This window comes from Monopterus albus, unplaced genomic scaffold, assembly GCF_001952655.1.
Source record: "Monopterus albus unplaced genomic scaffold, M_albus_1.0 scaffold20.1, whole genome shotgun sequence".
Classification (NCBI taxonomy): domain Eukaryota; kingdom Metazoa; phylum Chordata; class Actinopteri; order Synbranchiformes; family Synbranchidae; genus Monopterus; species Monopterus albus.
The window spans coordinates 2170116-2187428 of record NW_018127900.1 but is presented as its reverse complement, the minus strand read 5'-3'; the positions used below and the strand labels follow the sequence as shown (position 1 = coordinate 2187428).

At 41.2% G+C, this 17313-nt stretch overlaps 1 protein-coding gene across 1 annotated transcript in view; it reads right to left on the bottom strand.

Annotated features, from left to right (window-relative positions):
* The window catches only part of sema6a (sema domain, transmembrane domain (TM), and cytoplasmic domain, (semaphorin) 6A), a 109452-nt gene that overhangs the window by 31919 nt on the left and 60220 nt on the right, over positions 1–17313 (bottom strand). The window contains exons 4-11 of the mRNA XM_020593682.1: positions 17262–17313; positions 15849–15911; positions 15113–15214; positions 8663–8753; positions 7250–7369; positions 6662–6750; positions 3507–3724; positions 1719–1850 (exon numbers count right to left, since the gene is read on the bottom strand). The exon at positions 17262–17313 is cut by the window's right edge and continues 8 nt beyond it. Of these exons, the coding sequence (XP_020449338.1) occupies positions 1719–1850; positions 3507–3724; positions 6662–6750; positions 7250–7369; positions 8663–8753; positions 15113–15214; positions 15849–15911; positions 17262–17313 (867 nt within the window). The remainder of the gene's footprint in view (positions 1–1718; positions 1851–3506; positions 3725–6661; positions 6751–7249; positions 7370–8662; positions 8754–15112; positions 15215–15848; positions 15912–17261) is intronic.

Here is a 17313-nt window from a genome sequence, read left to right as displayed (position 1 = left end):
TTATTTAATATATTCCAAGTACCTCTCATGTTATTTTTATTATCCTCTAATACTTTAGCGTAATATTGTTTCTTACATCTCCTCAAAATCTCAATTAATTTGTTCTTATATGACTTATATTTTTCTTCCGCCTTCTTTGATCTGTCCTTTATGAATTCCTTATATAACGCATTCTTCTTTTTACATGCATTCTGTAATCCCTTACTCATCCACGGTTTCCCACTGTAATTCCTTTTGGTTTTATACTGCTTACGAGGACAGTTCCTGTCATATACTTTCTTAAATATATTTAAAAATTGCTCATATGCTTTATCTAAGTCTTCCTCTCTGTGAACTGCTTCCCAGTCCTGCCCTCCTAAGTCCTCCTTAAGCCTCCTTACAGTTTGTTCATTAATCACCCTCCTGTAGAACAGATTTGTTTTTGGCCTCTCGTTTCTAAAATGGCAGTCATAAACCAAAAATACAGGTAGATGATTACTAATATCATTTATAAGTAATCCACTTGTCATTGTGCTTTCAATATCATTGGTAAATATATTATCTATTAGTGTCGCATGCTGGGTTGTTAATCTACTTGGTTTTGTGATTTTTGGGTATAAACTGCATCTGTGTAATGTGTTAATAATCTCCTTCGTTCCTGTGTGCTTGTTAGGATTTAACAAATCAATGTTGAAGTCACCACATATAAACATTAATTTATGACTTATTGTCAAATAGTTCTCCTCCAGCCATATATGTCAAAAGAAGGTGCAGCCAGTGCAGTAGCATGTTCTTTGCTGTAGGTACATTTATGACTGGGGACATACGGAGAGCAAAATGGGAACAGACGTCTCTTACTGTAAATACAAAATTCTGCAAATGATTCAGTATAAGCGTGTACAGTAACACATGGAGGAACAGTCTGCTGCAGGGCCAGACCTAGGTGGCATTGGTACAACTCTCCGTCTGTTTGCCTGCAGATAAAAGGTCCGAACACACCAGAGGATGGAAGTCAATCACATCAAACAGTGCAGGAACAACGACATGTATATCTGATGTTTGCAACTTCTGACCTTGTTGAAAAAAGCAACTAATTACATGCTAGTTGAGGAAAGCGAAGAAACTCACACTATGTTTGGAGATGAATGCACAAAGAATACAGTAAGAACGGCCTCCTGAGCCATATGGCCACACGCACACACACACAAAGGGTGTGGACAATTATTAGCCCAGATCTTTGAAGTAAATCTTTTTTTTCTGAAGGATGGGAAAGCAGCTCTTAGTGCACTAATTAGCAAGCAATGGATGAGAGACTGATCAGGCTGGCGCATTTGTAGAATAAGCCAGCCATCTGTAAAATGATCTCATCTTCATTTGTTGATACTGAGTCCTTTGATACAGCTGTATGTGGTGAAGAGGTGAGGTAGTGGGTTAGGGGTGAAACTGTGAAAAGAGGTGGTGTCAGTGTGAGTGTGTCTGTGCATGCAGTAACTAAAATAAGTAGGGATGTCTTGGAAAATAATGAAACATGAGTTAAAAATGTGGGGATATTACCATATTACAATTCATAACTCTTATGGGCTTATTAGGGAGCCATATATCTTGTGTGTGTGAGAGGAGCAAAGAAAAAAGGATAGGAGGAGACAGACTGTGTGCAACTGTGTTAAACCCCATGTGTGCATGTGTCTGTGTGTGCTAGTGTGTGTGAGCGTGTTGTGTTTAATTAGATGCTGTTGTACCTTGGCTTGGGAACCTTCTCTTCAGGAAAAGGCGTCCAGGTGGAGTCTGGGGATTTCTGTTCTTTGAAACGCCCTGTGAATGCGTTGGCCACCTCAGCCATGTCATAGGCGCACACTGCAGAGCCTGGAATACTGCCACACACACACAAAAACAGTCTGGACTATCACCAATAGACAGCAAAATAGAATTAGAGAGGGGTTAAATCCCTTGCAGATTGCTCATTTGAGTCAAGGTTTTGCCAAGTTAGAAAGATAAGAGGTGCCAAGTTCTTTATCCTCATTTGCTTTAACATATTTGATGGCAAACGTTTCCTCCATTCTTTTAATTGTATTTGTAATTGTTCTACTAATAGCAGTTATTCTTATTTCTGTTCTGATTACATTTTCAATGCTATATCAGTGTAGATACTATAGTGTTATGTAGATAGTAGTCTATGAATTACAGTGTCTGTGCCTGCCAAGCCTCATGAGGACACACATTCCCTAACCCTCCCCTTCAAGACTGAGTCTCTCCAAAAGCCTCGAGGCATCACAGTTCATCACAAGTCCACAGTTAGGCAATAAATATGAACAGCAGATTATCTTATTATTGCTATTCATTCCGAGGGGGAAAGCACCCATCTTGTGATAGCTGTGGAGTCACTGGCTTCTTTCAGTCTGTGTTGCATCAGTGCATAGCAGGTTGCTGAGTCACTGTTTTATTTTTCCTGCATCTGCTCTGAGAAATAAAAACTAAGAATAGTTTATTATTTAACAGACTTCCTTTTAAAAAGACATCTCTTTCTCTCTTTTATTTTCTGGCTGTTGCATCATGGGTTAAAACTCATCATGTAGACTTTTGGGAGACAGCACTCACAAGGGCAGTATTATGGAAAACAAGGTCAAAGAGCTGTTAATTCTTGGCTTAGCTACTGAATTACAGTAATTACCCTCTGCACTGAATATGTACAGAAAGTTAGACAGTCATATGTCTGTTTATACCAGACAGCTAACAAGGCTCATGGATGGTGATGGTGCACGAGCTGAGCAGTTAGCAAGTGGCTGGGCCAGGCAGTAACCCAGACAGACATCAGACAAATTAAATGGGAAAAAAATCCTTAGTGCTGTCCACAGTCTGAATGTGCTCCCTCTAATTTCATAATTTCACCCCCTGACTATGAAATGGAGAACTAATGCCAGGATCAAAGCTGGCGCTTCTGGAAATTTTCAGAGGCACTGCTTCATTGGGTTTTAATGTCCATTAACCATGCTCAATTGCATTGTCACAAGCAATTGTCTTATCTGCTAAAAAGCAGCCATAAAATGGAAAATTTCAATATGTGTGAGCTCTCAGCCAAGCTCTATGGCTTTGTGGTAATTTTCAATTTAGATAAGAACTCCCCCTGCCTAAGAATATGAGAGCAGTTCTGAACATGATTTGTAAAAGGAAAAATAAGTTAAAAAGCCTTATTATCAAAAAGGCGACAAAACTGTTTTGACAGAAGATGCAAACGTTGACCCAGCAGTCTCAGGAATTACACGTTGCCGAGATTCTCAGCGGGAACACATGCTACTTTTTTTTTTGGTCAGACTCTCATAATGCTAATGAATTGAGGGCATTTTTAAAAGTATTTCAAACTGAGAAAGATAATGGAGGTTATAAATGGAAAGCACCAAAGATGTGTAATCACACATTAACCCATGTGATGAGAGAAAAGAAAATTGCTGAATTCCACTTCCATTTGTTGCTAACCTCAAATCTCTTAAGGTTTGGTAAACACTGATATTTCAATGCCACATTTGATGTACCTGTTGTAAGGTGTGGAGAAAGTTGCCATCACTACATCCCTTCCACTGATATGAATGACATCTGTCACAGCCTGCAGGATGTTGAAGTAGAAGTGTGAGTCACCGGGGATGGAGCAGTTCAGCCGAGACTTAAGGAAAGAGGTCCACTGTTTCTCCAGTACACGGGGTGAGCCACCTCGGTCGTTCTTACAAACCCTCGCCACACGAGGAAACACCACCTGACCAAGACAGACAGGCGAAAGGTTCGATTTGATAAATTATGGGTTTTGCCTCGAGCAGAGATAAGGAACAGACCGCAGAGGCCTCATAAATTCACTTCTTCTTGCAGATTTGCTGCAGACTTGTAATCCCGACTGCTGCTGACTCAAATGACATCACTTGAGGCAATTTATCAAATCTCTTATTGATCCATCTGGAACTACAAAAAGTTTATTCAACGTTTCTCACATACCTGTATGTAGTAGCACTTCTTAAGACCTGTAAACACTTTGACGAGTAGAATCACTGGGGTGATCACTTGAAGGCCAGCATTTTTGTTAACAAAACTGACTAACAACTTGATGATATGTTCAGTAAAGTATTTACTGCTTTTCATGCTTGTTGGTTATGAAATAACCGAGCCCGTTTTGTAGCCAGTAGGTGTCTTCTGATGTTTTCTGCTGGGGCCTTTTTTATACAATAAGACGATTAACAAAAGGCAATATACAAACTTATAAAACTATCATTTCCAAGGCAATCAACTTTCTATCATTTTTGTTTTTGCTTTCACACTGATATGAAGGTGGTATATTGGTAACACAAAGCCACCCAATGTCCATAAATTGATCTTCATCAGCAGATGCCGACTGCCCAGTTCTCGTCAGCCTGGATGACAAGTCTATAGCCTCTTTTAGACAGAGGTTCTGCTATATTGCCTTGAAGCTGGCCCTTCTTTATCACAGCTGTGCCTGTTTACACAGAACTAACAAAAGCAGGCATAATGCTGGCCCTGTGCTCTTTTTACACAGATACTGGCATCACAGTATTAGAGGCATGATATCTGATGTAACATCCAGTGTGACATATAACACAAGTCAAAAATACTGTACAAAGCATACTGTACCGGTAATGTTGTTGATTTCAAATCAGCACCGATAGATGAACAGAGTAGGGATATGTTCTTGTTTGTCCTGCGTGCTTATGATATGATTCGAACTCAAAGTTGTTGTGCATAATATACAGCATCTTAATGTTATGATCATTCCCTTTTTTGTGAGCAAAGGTTCAATTTTACCTCCCCGAGCGCCATGTTGCACAAACAACACTTTATCAAAACTTCACACAGCTCCAGCCACAACCCCCCTAAACCGCCTCTGTCCTTTTACACAGAGGCCAAGGTGGAAAAGGTGCATACATTTTACTACCTCAGCAGACAGTTTAAAATGGGCTTATACTGTAAAGTGCTCAGAAATGAAAAATGAAAAACATTCTTTTCCATGACAAGTGGTCATAGGATATGATTGAAAGCTCCATAACAGCTATTAAATGAACCTGGTGGTGAGATGGTTTCCCTAATCAAGAATAAACTTTAAAACTCACAGAATATGAACTTTTTAAATTTGATTCTACAGCAGATCTCACTATAGGCCTTTGGCTGTTTGACTCTGTCTCTTGGCTCTTTTATAGCAAATTAAAGATACAGATGAACAAATTTGTGTTTGATATGCTGTTAAAGAGTCAGCACTTAGAAAATTTAATGTATAACGCTTCAACTGGGAGCCCACGATATAATTACAACTCTACTATAGTGTCATGTAGCTGGTATTGTAATTAGTTGGTGTCACACTATACTTAACAGTAATAAATGTAACCTGACCTAAAATTACAACCTAGAGTAAACAGTGTGAATGGGAACCAACGTGCGTTTAGACCAGATCCCTATACACATACCCACAGACAACTACACACACACATCCTTATCCCCCCCCCACACACACACACACACATGCATGTGCAGAAAACACACAATTCAAACTAAGAAAAACACATTATTGCATTGTCACAAAATCTACACAGACTGTTCACTATGAGATTACAGAGCACTACGAGTGAGATTACTAGGAGTGTACTACCCAGAACAGGTGACACTGTCAAGTTGAATGTGGAATTATGTCAGCTTCACATACTGCAGTTCAGCCTGTCACCTTTCTACTCCCAGCAGGTAGCTGAACACTGGATTATCTGTGTGTTTCTTAGGCACAGCCAGACACATATACAGATAACTTAGACCGAACAAAAACCTCACTCCAGTTTTGCTTTTTCACCTGTGTAAAGAAAACCTGCCGCATTACGTTTATCAGGTTGCCATGAAGCAGAGATGAACGGCCACATTGTCAGGGAAGGCCATTCTACGCTATAATAATGAAGAGATAGCATTTGCTAAATGTTAAATTGCTCTGTGCACTGTCAGTTCTGCCACCATATACATATTTATACTGACGTTACTTTCAAAACACCCAGCAGATTGAGAGGCCTGATCTGTATTCGTGCTCTGTATAACACATGCGTGTCACTTCTGGCAGCGAATTCATTATTTCCATCTTTCTTGTTACATCCACTCTGTTCTCATCCCATCTCTTTCTCACTCATTCTTGTATTTTCTTTCATTTTTCCCTGAAAAAATACATATCGAGGGATTCATTTCCATAACATATTCCTTCTAAAAGAGAAAAATGTCTCTTACGGCCCCTCTGGTGTAAAACCTGAGGAAAGCCTGTTTCTTCCTCAGCCTTTCCTCTTTCACCTTGTTTCATTTCTCAGGAACACATGGGTGGAATTCCTCTTGGGAAACACTGAGACGACAGGTCAAAGGGGAGCGTTGCCAGACAGATGCGGACGTGCAATTCAAAAGATATATTTAGATTTCAAAATGGGATCTCCAGACATGCACGGATTTTTGTTTTTAAATCTATTTCGGGTCCTGCATCCTGCCCAGTGTTTGTCTGTTAGTGAAATATGTTCTGGCCACTTTACAGCTCCTGAAAGCCTCCTTCCAGTTATGTGATTCACCCATGTCCTGTTAGTTTCCCCAAGCACTTCCTGATTCTCCCAAGTAAATAGGAAGTCACCTCTGATTAGCGTTCAAACAATAGGAGAAGAATTGGGCCTGTGCTTACCTTGCCCATTGTGTTGTATTCCATAGCAATTTCCCGAAAAAAGAAGTAGATGAAGTCCCCATAATTGACTGCCTGGACAAAGTAGGGATCTGCAAAAAAAAAAAAAAAATGAGTCAGAGGGTGTTTTGCTACGACAAAACAATTCTGACACCATATTGTACAGTAAACAGCCAGAATATCTGCCATATTATGCAGAAAAGCACTGACTGTGAGCCTTGAGTGCCTCAATCTATCATCCATCATATCAAAGCCACAATTTGCATGCAAGAGAACAGGGATCTCTCTATTGAGTTCTGACAGGCTGTATTTGCACTTGTTTCTCCCCAGGGCAGAGCAATTTCCTGGCTACATCAGCTCTGCTAGAGCAGGTTGACTGTGTGTCAAACAGAGCATGTAGCATTAACATAGCTCCTGTTCTTCACCTTGATTCCTACACAGAGGCACAAAAATGTGTATGTGCATAAATCATAAATAAAAAAAACTACAAACATATGGTCAATCATGTACATCCAAACTTTGTTTTTTAACTTGTTAGTCAGCTTGGTGCTCTTCAACCACAGGGACTTTGTTTGTGTGTCCTGTACTCACCTTTCAGCCATTTGGAGTCGTGTTTGACAGTGCGCAGAGTCGGGCTGTCTCCTAGGCTACGATAAATGACCGCATCAATCGCTAGAAAGTCTGTTACGGTGGCTGAGTACAGCTTGCCATCTGGAGATGGAACACAGAGATAGAAAGGACAATAAGAAATAAAGATGGAGAGGGGGGAAGAGTGAAGAGAGAAAGACAGAGAGCCATAAAGAAAGAGGAAAAAGTGAAGAGAGTGACATTTAGTCAAGAAGCAAACATATAAAACCACTCACAGATCCCTGCTCTTTGTGGCAGGTTCCACAAACATGTTTCACATCACTCAGACCTGGAAAATGAATGAATCACACAAACCAAAGACAACAAACAGGCTGCACACTCATTTAAACATATTGCATATTTGTAATTGATCACCCTCACAAACACACTTCAAGTGTACAAACACTGTAGCCCTGCATTCACACACAGAGCACCACAGAAACCCAGTGTTATGCTCACATGCAAGTACGTTCACACACACACACACGCACACACATGCTTCACAAACACAATCCACCAGCAGCATGACCTCAGCCTGCCTTGGCTATAACCACAGTGGAAACTCAAACTACATAATTGAAAGGAGAGCAGTCAGAGGAGCCCTCTTGATTACCTCACTGCTTCCAGCTCTGCTACACATTAACTGGTCAAGCTAAGTGTTTATGCACCTCCTCAGGTTTAAACAGACAAAGACGGCTCATCAATACTACCATAAATCGGTTCACAGCAGATATGAATGGGGACTGGATGCCTTTAGCAGCCTGTGGGTCTATTGTATCATAAAAGTCCCACCTGACAACAGAAAGCTGACTCATTCCAGTTCCATCAATTCGTGAATTATCTTTAGTCTTATGCACTTTTTAAAAAAAGTGGGTGAGGAAAAAAATTCAAAAAAGAAAGAAACAAATTATTGTTACTTTTTTGTTACCACAATACAGTTTATATGTTTCCAAAGGGATCCAATAAGCAGCAAATTCCTGACACAGAGCAAATGTGGCCCCGAGGTTGATGATTTGTTCTAGCGCACATAACACAGATTGGCTTTCATTCTTGATGTGTTGTCAGAGTACTGCCTCTAGAATAAACCGCAGGGTATTAAGAACAGTAATAAATACAACCACAACTAATCCTCTCACTCAATTAGACTCAACTTTCCCATCTAGCTCAAACATGTTCTAGTGTCTAATAAGTTAACATAGTAGAAAATTGGGATTAATGTTTTTGCCTCATGGCGGTCTCGAGAGTCGCTGTACTATCACACAATCTATTTTCACTTCACGGACGCTTGGTATTAAAATTCAATAAATGCTATAAAGACAAATGTTGGAGCATACTACTACTACTATGTTCAACATACACAGATGTGTTTAACCTTACCAGCAAAGAGGGCAACATTGGCATGCTTGGCATCATATGGACAGCGTGCCATCCCGCTGATCTCTTCTCCCACAGCCTCCAAAGTGTCCATCTAGGGTCACAAATGAGGTGAAAGGTCAATTCAACAGAGGGTCGAGACAATGTGGTGTTGTAGAACAAAAAAACAAACAAACAACAGGCTTGAAATACGACTTAGAGAGGAGCTATTGCTTAATGGTGGGAGGAAAAGTTCCAGAAGAAATGGGTTCAATAAAATAGTCCCAAAAAGCTGTGGTAACCAGCCCAGGAGTGGGTCCATCTAACTCTGACCTAAACTAATATCCCGTGGATACCACTCTGGTGTCCTGCTGAGAACTATCAAAGCAGCCCATCTGGGAGTATCTGGGAAACTGTCATGGATGGGGATGAAAAAAAAAAAACAACAGACATTTTTCACAGCAGCATGTTTCACAGTATCCTTCAACTGCACTAGTGTTAAAGAAGAGTTTAACAACCCCAAAGACAGCTCTTTCACCCACTTACTGCAGTGCTTTCCCCTGCCCTGATTTCCAAAGTCTCTGCATTTGCTGTGAAGTGGAAATAAACGGGTAGAGGAAAATGGATACACAGCCGTGAGCAGGAAGTATGAGAAATTTTTCTAACCTACAGTAGTTTTTAAATAGTCTTGGGCTAAGAGCTTTTCCCTAGATTTTAGCTTTACTTCTGCACATAGACAATGTCATAGTTGTCTTAGCACTGAGAGTGTAATATATCCAAACTTTGTTAATTTTTTCATTCAGTCACTCAGTAGTTGAGCTATTTTAATGCCATATCTATTTTTTAGCACTGCTGCACTAAAGCACTACTGGTCTAGTTTTGGGAACAGCGGGACGATCTTTTTCTTGTTGTGTGCTCAGTTTGGTTGCAGTCCGATTGGCGGGGCCTGGTGGAGCATCAGATGCAGAAGAAAGGTCGCTATTATCCCACTATGGGTAGGTTTGTCTTCCTCAGCAAGACTTAGGTCACTCTCTAACCAGTGAATACACACAGAAGCCATGCTGCACTGGCCAGAGTCTGAGGTCAAGGCAGATTACTGAACATACTGTTTGCCTACAGAGCTGACAATACATAGTAAATTTTCTTCTCTATCTCTGTTACTATCTCTCTCATACTCGACTCCCTCGCCTTCTCACTTTCTCCCTTTCTCTTGACAAAGAGAAGAATAGCTTGCCAAGGCTGCAAACTGCATACGCCGCCCTTTCTGGTCTCTAAACAGGTCATTTTGTTTTCTATTCCTGTCTTGGCGGAAACAGTTATCATCTGCCCACTAAAAAGGTCACACACACTTCGACGCAATGCTGGAAAAGCCTGCCAGAGAAATTGTTGAGGCTGATTTGGCAGACAAAATTACAAGTGACCTTTTACAACAAACACAGAAACACAGGCAATAGCAGCACATTTCTTGATTTCTCATTCCTTCCATTTCTTCAGAAATTATAGGAGGATGATATATGGAGGCAAGCTGGTTTAAAGATGTATATTGTTATTAGACAGGGGGACTGTAATTATAGATTAAGCTAAGTTAATCATAAGGGACGAGTAGCTGAAGGTCAGGTGCATCCACTGAATCAGAGCATCTGTGTGTACAAAGCAACTCGGCTAAGCTTGAAACGTCAGCAGCTTCTCTGTCAGCTACCTCACAACAACACTCCCTCCTTCTCTGACACATCACAGACACACTCGCATGCTGTGTCTCCCATGCCACAGCAGCTAACCCCACCTCTCCATCTCCTCAGTCGATTTCACTGAGCCAGTGACCTCTGTCTACTGGGCTTGGCCGGCTGTCATTGGTCTATTTCTGCCGTTTGAAAAGATTTCCCCCCAGCCCAGCCGCAGATATACACACAGCTCCAGTCTCCTGTCAAGTTGGCATGTGCATGGAGACAACAGCCAAGTGCTCATTTCCACACGGTTAGCCTTGTCTAAAGCATTTTCAATGTTTTTGAAAGGGGCAACAGCAATCCATAAAACTGCCACACTGAAACACAACATTTTTAAACATTACCATAAAGAAATTTGATGTTTAAACAGCCAGATGGATTTTTTTTACCCTGTTTACCAGGCAAACATTATTATACTGCCAACTCCACTAACTGCAAAAAAGAAAGAACTGCTTCAGCTCTGTCAGAGCACAGTTCAAAGTAATGGCGGGGTGGTGCTGTCACACTTCGTCAGCACTGCCTTAACAACACACAGTTCTGTAGGGATCTATTGTAGCTTAGCAGACAAATATACAGTAACCTTAGCTCGGGGTTCTGTGTATCTAGATGAATTAATTACTATAACTCATTGGTGTTTTCCATAGGCTATATGCTAATTAATTAGACAAACACAATGTAGATTCCGAACATGCCCATCAGGAGTGTTATAATTGGTTCAGCCTCAGCTTCGGTGCTCAGGGTGAGGAACATGTTCTGCTTCTGTGTTTCTGCTGTTATTACTGTATGTGGACTTTTTGGGGCTTTATTTATCATTGCTGAGGGATTTGTGATATCTTACTGAGGAGGAACTTAGGGTAAACTAACCCAACTGTTTGTTGGAAAGAGCTGCCTTGAAATATTATGCGCTTGTTTATTTGAGCATATGTGCTCAGATGTGCGCTTGTGCATATTGACAGCAGGTCCAAAATAATCTTGCCAGTGTAAATGGTTTATGGTTTTATCCTAATTGTGTCAAAATAGGCTGCCACTGACAGAGCAATCATCACAAAGGAGAAAAATAAAAGTAAAAAAAAACAAAAACAAAATCTATTAATCTTTCTTCTACAATTTCTGGCATTTTGACAAATTTTCAGCTCAGCGTCCTACAGTTTGCAGCTGTGTTGAGTCCCCACACATTTCTTTGTATGCAATCCATGCACAGTGTTCTCCATCACGGTCGCATGCACAAGCTCACACCTGGGCCAGATGCATTGTATAAACCAAACAAAAACACATTCCCAGGGAAATTAATAGTTATGGCCCATTTCTCTGCAACATGTTTCTGAACCCTTAGAAACAGGTTGCTTTCAGTGGCAACCTTTTCGACACTGCAGGATTCTCTGCAGCTGTTGAAATATGTTACTTTAACCTACAGAGGAAGAACTTCATTTATCTGAACCTTCACTTTGACCTTTTGGTACTAGAATGGTGAAAAAACATTGAGCAAATATGGCAATAATCTTGTTAATTATATATTCTTTCTGATGTATGATTATCACTTCATTACCTTTTACACTGTATGCATGCTATTGTGCACTGTATACTACACCTCAGTCCACCAGTATCAAGAACCCATCACCTGAGATCCATTGTCTCCAAGACTCCCCACTGACCCCCACCCCCCCCCCCCCTCTTCACTCGGCAACAGGCGATGAAACTGACTCCAGTCATATATCAACCCAGCTGGATGGGGTGTTTGTTATTACAACACAGCAAGTGAGTGACACAGGGAGAAAGCAACACAGGGAAAGATGGCAAAGTGGTGGGAGCAATGGAGAGGGAGAGGAATTAAGGCTGGCAGGATAAGAGGAGAGAAGGAGGACAGCAGGAGGGAGGCAGGATGAATCGGAGAAGAGACTGAGTTGGGTACTGTGTATTGCAGTGGAAGAGGACTGTGCCATGGCTGCCAGTGCATCGTTTTAGGGAAGTAAAGAGGTAAAAATAAAGAGGTAATCAGGCAGGGAAGGTGTTAGAACAAAACGATGTGGGGTGTTGCTGGTTTGGATGGGGACCCTCCCTGCCCCCTCCACCTCTTTTCCCCATCCATTCCTCCAGCTCGCCCTTGCAGCGCCGTTGATTAATGTGGGATGAGGCTGGCCCCAAAACAGAAGCTCTTTTCAAAGCTGTCACACTGGGGAGATGGAGAGCCAAACTGTGGCCAAGGTGGATTTAACCACAAGCACACACACAGACACACACGTTTGACCAAGCAGAGTGGATGAGCCCAGCAGGCCATCAAAGGCTTGGTATCTGCCCAGAGAGTTTACCAGCCTGTAGGCTGGCCCCAAAACAGAAGCTCTTTTCAAAGCTGTCACACTGGGGAGATGGAGAGCCAAACTGTGGCCAAGGTGGATTTAACCACAAGCACACACACAGACACACACGTTTGACCAAGCAGAGTGGATGAGCCCAGCAGGCCATCAAAGGCTTGGTATCTGCCCAGAGAGTTTGCCAGCCTGTCAGCAGTACAGTGTGTGTGTGTGTGTGTGTGTGTGTGTGTGTGTGTCTGATGATTTTGTAAAATGTGCATGTTGTATGTTTGCACAGTTGTCAGTATTTGCAAGGGTCCCTACACACTTCTGTTTTTCCCTGCACATGTGCCTGGCTATTTGAATGGTGCATTTGCATGTTTGCGCGCCAAGTGATCTGTGATAATTTTCTACAACATTTTACTGTAAATACTCTTAATATTTGACTCTTTTGATAGCCTTTATGTTTAATCTGGCTTTAGTCACAGTAGATTTATTAAATTAGTTCCAGATTAAAATGGCAAATTTAGTTAGCTAAAATAATTATAGTGTAGTCAGCTGAGTTGTATTTATGGGAAAAAAGGAGCTGAAAACACTTTAAACCGACTCATTAATTTATGCATGCACTAATTGGATTGAGTAACTTTGAAAGATGGAAAAATATTTTAATGAACACTTGAATAAAATAATTATAATTTATCATACTGTTATGAACAGATTATTTTTCACAGAATTACTATATCTTTATTTTAACACGTGTTTTTAGTTTATTTTGACGTGACATTAACAAGGTCCAAAATGTTTATCATTTATTCAGACAAGCATGCCTGTGTGTATGCATGACTATTTAACCAAGCCTTCCTGTGTTTTATAATACTGTCCCTCACTTCTCCTTAACTCTACCAGACTAGCAGCAATATCAGTGAAGTAACAGCTAAAACACAAACCTTGAAACCTTAACCGGAGGAGCTATAAAAGCTAAACACGCCTGATAAATGCAGAGACATAAATTCCACTTTCCCTGCAGGAGGAGTCAGTGATTTGAAAGATGTCCACTGTGTGTACTTAGCATGCTGAGCCACAAAGGCAACAGAGCGGAGATGTCTTGTTTTTCTGGTAAACAGGTCTGGTGAACCAAAGCAGGAGAGTTTCCCCCACAGGCCACCTAGATAATATCTGTGTACTGTGACCACCACATCACATCCTAACAAACCAAACAATAACATCCTTCAGGACAGACCCTCCTAAATCTGTCTTTCCTCTTGTCTGTCTGGTTGTTCCTCTCTTTTTTCCTGCTTGCACAATGCTGTGCATATCTGATTTCTGTAGATGACAGTTCATAGTTATTTTGTAATATAGAAAACCCCCTCCTGATACTTCAAGTGACATTTATGTTGAAACCGCATTTCCTGCACTTGGATGGTTTCAAGCAAATTTCAGACACAATATACAGCCTTACAGTTTGATCAAATTTGGATCAATACCAATTAAAATGACTATTTTTGTTTGTTTGTTTGTTTGTTTGTTGTCCTGTCATTAGGTTTGCCAAGCTACTGCAGAGGCATGAAAACAGGCATGTGAATGAGGTAAGACTGACTCACTGTAATGGCAGTTCTGCTCACTTTTCACACTGAAGAATCAAAAAACATCACATTTATGTCACCAGGGAAGGAAAAAATTGGGACATTTTGAGCAGAAGTTTGAAGAGAGCTCGACTGCTTCTTGTGTTTGTCTTTCTGCCTCCCTGCATCAGTGTGGGAGGTGTGTGTGTGTGTGTGTGTGTGTGTTTTTTTATTTGTTCATCTGCTTCCCTGTCTATCTCTTCTTGGCATCTTATTTTTTCCCCCGTCAATTCAGTCTCATTGTGTACCTGCTCTCTTTCTTAACCTGAGGTCATTAAAATGCATCTTTACACGGTGGTCTTACTCTTCCTGAAGGAATCTGGAAACTCTTCCAGACATGCCCACATGAATATAACTAGGCAAACGTCTGTTTACAGGAGAAGGCTGAATCTGATTTCGGGACTGTGCCTTCACATGCTCTTCAGTGTGTGTGTGTGAGTGAGGGAATGTGTATGTAAGATGGTAGGTAGGTTTCTCTGCTTCTAAATCAAGCATGTCAAAATACACCTGGAGAGGGAAAGATTGCCTGCTGAGTTGTGAAAGTCATCCATCTATGTCCATTGCTCCATTGCCCCATAACTCACCCGCCCCCTAAACTTCCACATGGTTGGGGTTGAAAATGCCCTTGTGTGTAAGTGTGTACAGGTTATGTGTGTATTTGAGTGCATGACGGAAAAAGAAAGACAAAGATGTATTGGATATTAGTTTTAGGAGACTATATGTTCACAGTAGGTGTGGTTAATGCCAGTCACTGAGGTAAAAAACAAAGGAGTACTAAAGAGTAGCTTTTATATATATATATGTGTGTGTGTGTGTGTGTGTGTGTGTGTGCAGCCCTACCTTGTAGGTTCTGCAGGAGGGGTTGAAAGCATTTGTTCCACAAACAAACAAAATGTCATCATTTTGCTGCAGGAGGACTTTGATAAAATTGTGACACTCATCCTTAGCATAGAGAGGGAGAGAAGGAAAGAGGAAAAGAAAAAGGTGACATTTGTGTCCTTTATTCACACTTTTACACTGCAGCCTTTGGGGTTTATTTAAACAAGACACTTTTTCTTTTCTCTTTTAAAGTACAGCATGTAGTATTACACAGACAAGTGAGAAACAAGTGTCACAAATCATGAAATAGCATTTTTTAGATACATTAAGACAAACATACAGCAAATTTTAATGGGACTTTCATTGGCTTTCTAGAACAATATTGAAATCATTATTCACTTTTACACAGTTCTGTTAGTACAGTAAATCCAGAGAAAATACAATTATACTGCCATTGGATATAAAGATTCTCTCTAACATTCCCAATAAATTGTGATAGCAGAAGGTTGTATAAAATGCAGCGAGTGTGTTATTGCACCTGCAGGGTCTCCTGTGTCTTGTGTTAATGTATGTGTAAGAAAGAGAGAGAACATGTGTCTAAGATAGATCGAGGGGAACTGAGAAATGACATCAGTTACAGCTTGACTGCATTGTATAAAGTGTGATTCGCTAAAGAAGTGTTTTGTGAAGAATAAGGCGATGTTTGTTCTATAAATGAAATTAAGGTGTAAGCACAGAGGTTGTGTTTTTTCTCTACCTTATGTTTCCCCTTCATTCTGCAAGTGTCCACATCTGCCTGTCTGGACTTCCATGTCATTTTCTTGGTGGGGGGAAGGGAGTAAATGAGAAAATGAGAGGAAGAGCATTAGAACGCAAACAAGATAAACACCGAAGCAGGAGGGAAAAAAACAGAAGACACTGTAGAGCTCAATAACCAATCTATACTGTGATCATTATCTGCGATTCATCGTGATTGATTTCCCTCCTGAGGCACCTGCTCAGTGGAGAACTTTATTTTAACTGTTGACTGGAGATTAGTTTACCTCCATGAACTTCAAAATCTCTGCCAGAGAGGAGGGAATACAATACTGACCCTGGATCAGAAAACAGTCTGTCCGAGGACAGATACTACACAGCTGAGAACTTGTTTCTGTGGATTGATATGCAGGCCACCCTTGTGCACATACACACATAAGTAATATGCCTTGGCCTGTGAGTCGGTCAACTACAAACCCACAAATGTATATACCCTTTTTTATTGTCACACATACTTATCAGTCTGTCAGTGTTAAGTTTTATGTGTTACCCAGCCACACACATACACGCTCTATGTCGCTGCCCTGTGTGCCCTGTGGGTCAGGGCTGAGCCCCTGGTTCAGGCCGCCGCTTACTTGCCTCTGTTGTACAACTTGTTTGGAGCTCAGCCACTGATTAAAGACCCTCAGTCATCAATCAATCTGTGTGTCTCCAACCAGCCTTTCATCTGCAGCCTGCACTCATTAAGACCCACTCGCCAGGCTTTGACATTGAAGTGGATGAGGTGGAGGGACGGCGGGTTGTTGTATACACGAGAATGGTCTTGTTTGAATTCTGGTTGCACGCATTATGTTAAGGGTAAGAGATGCCAGTGAGGAGTGGTAGGAATGGAATAGAGAGTAGGTTACTACGGTGAAGGGCCTCCCTAAATATGAGGCACTTTTTGAATAATCTACAAAAATACAATGGGATCTTCTCACCTTCTGTAATACAGTACATCTAATCTTTCATTTCTCTCTGTTTTTTTCTTCTTTCTTCTCTTTTTCCTGCTCATTGTCTTCTCTCCATTAACTATCTTCTTCCCCTCTCCTGGCCTCACTTCCTCTACTGTCCTGCAGCTTCAGCTACACACCCATCAGACCTTCCACTGTCCCACTGATGAGCATGGATGATGCAAGCATTTTGCTAGCTGATTGATTGGTCAAGGTTCTTAACAGGGCCACCGTGGTTAACTCGGGAAGCTCACACCGGTGAGTTTGAGTAAGACTGCTGGCAGACACATGGATACACACATGCATGCACCCACGTGCACATAAACACACAGTGGCACTCGGAGGCAGGTCATTAGGGTTACACTGTCAATCACAGCCTCCTGAGAACAACTTGTCCTCAAAGAAACAGATGTCACACTCACCTTACTGAAAAAGATCTCGTCACTGTTGGCAGTGTCTGTGTCCACCGTGTAT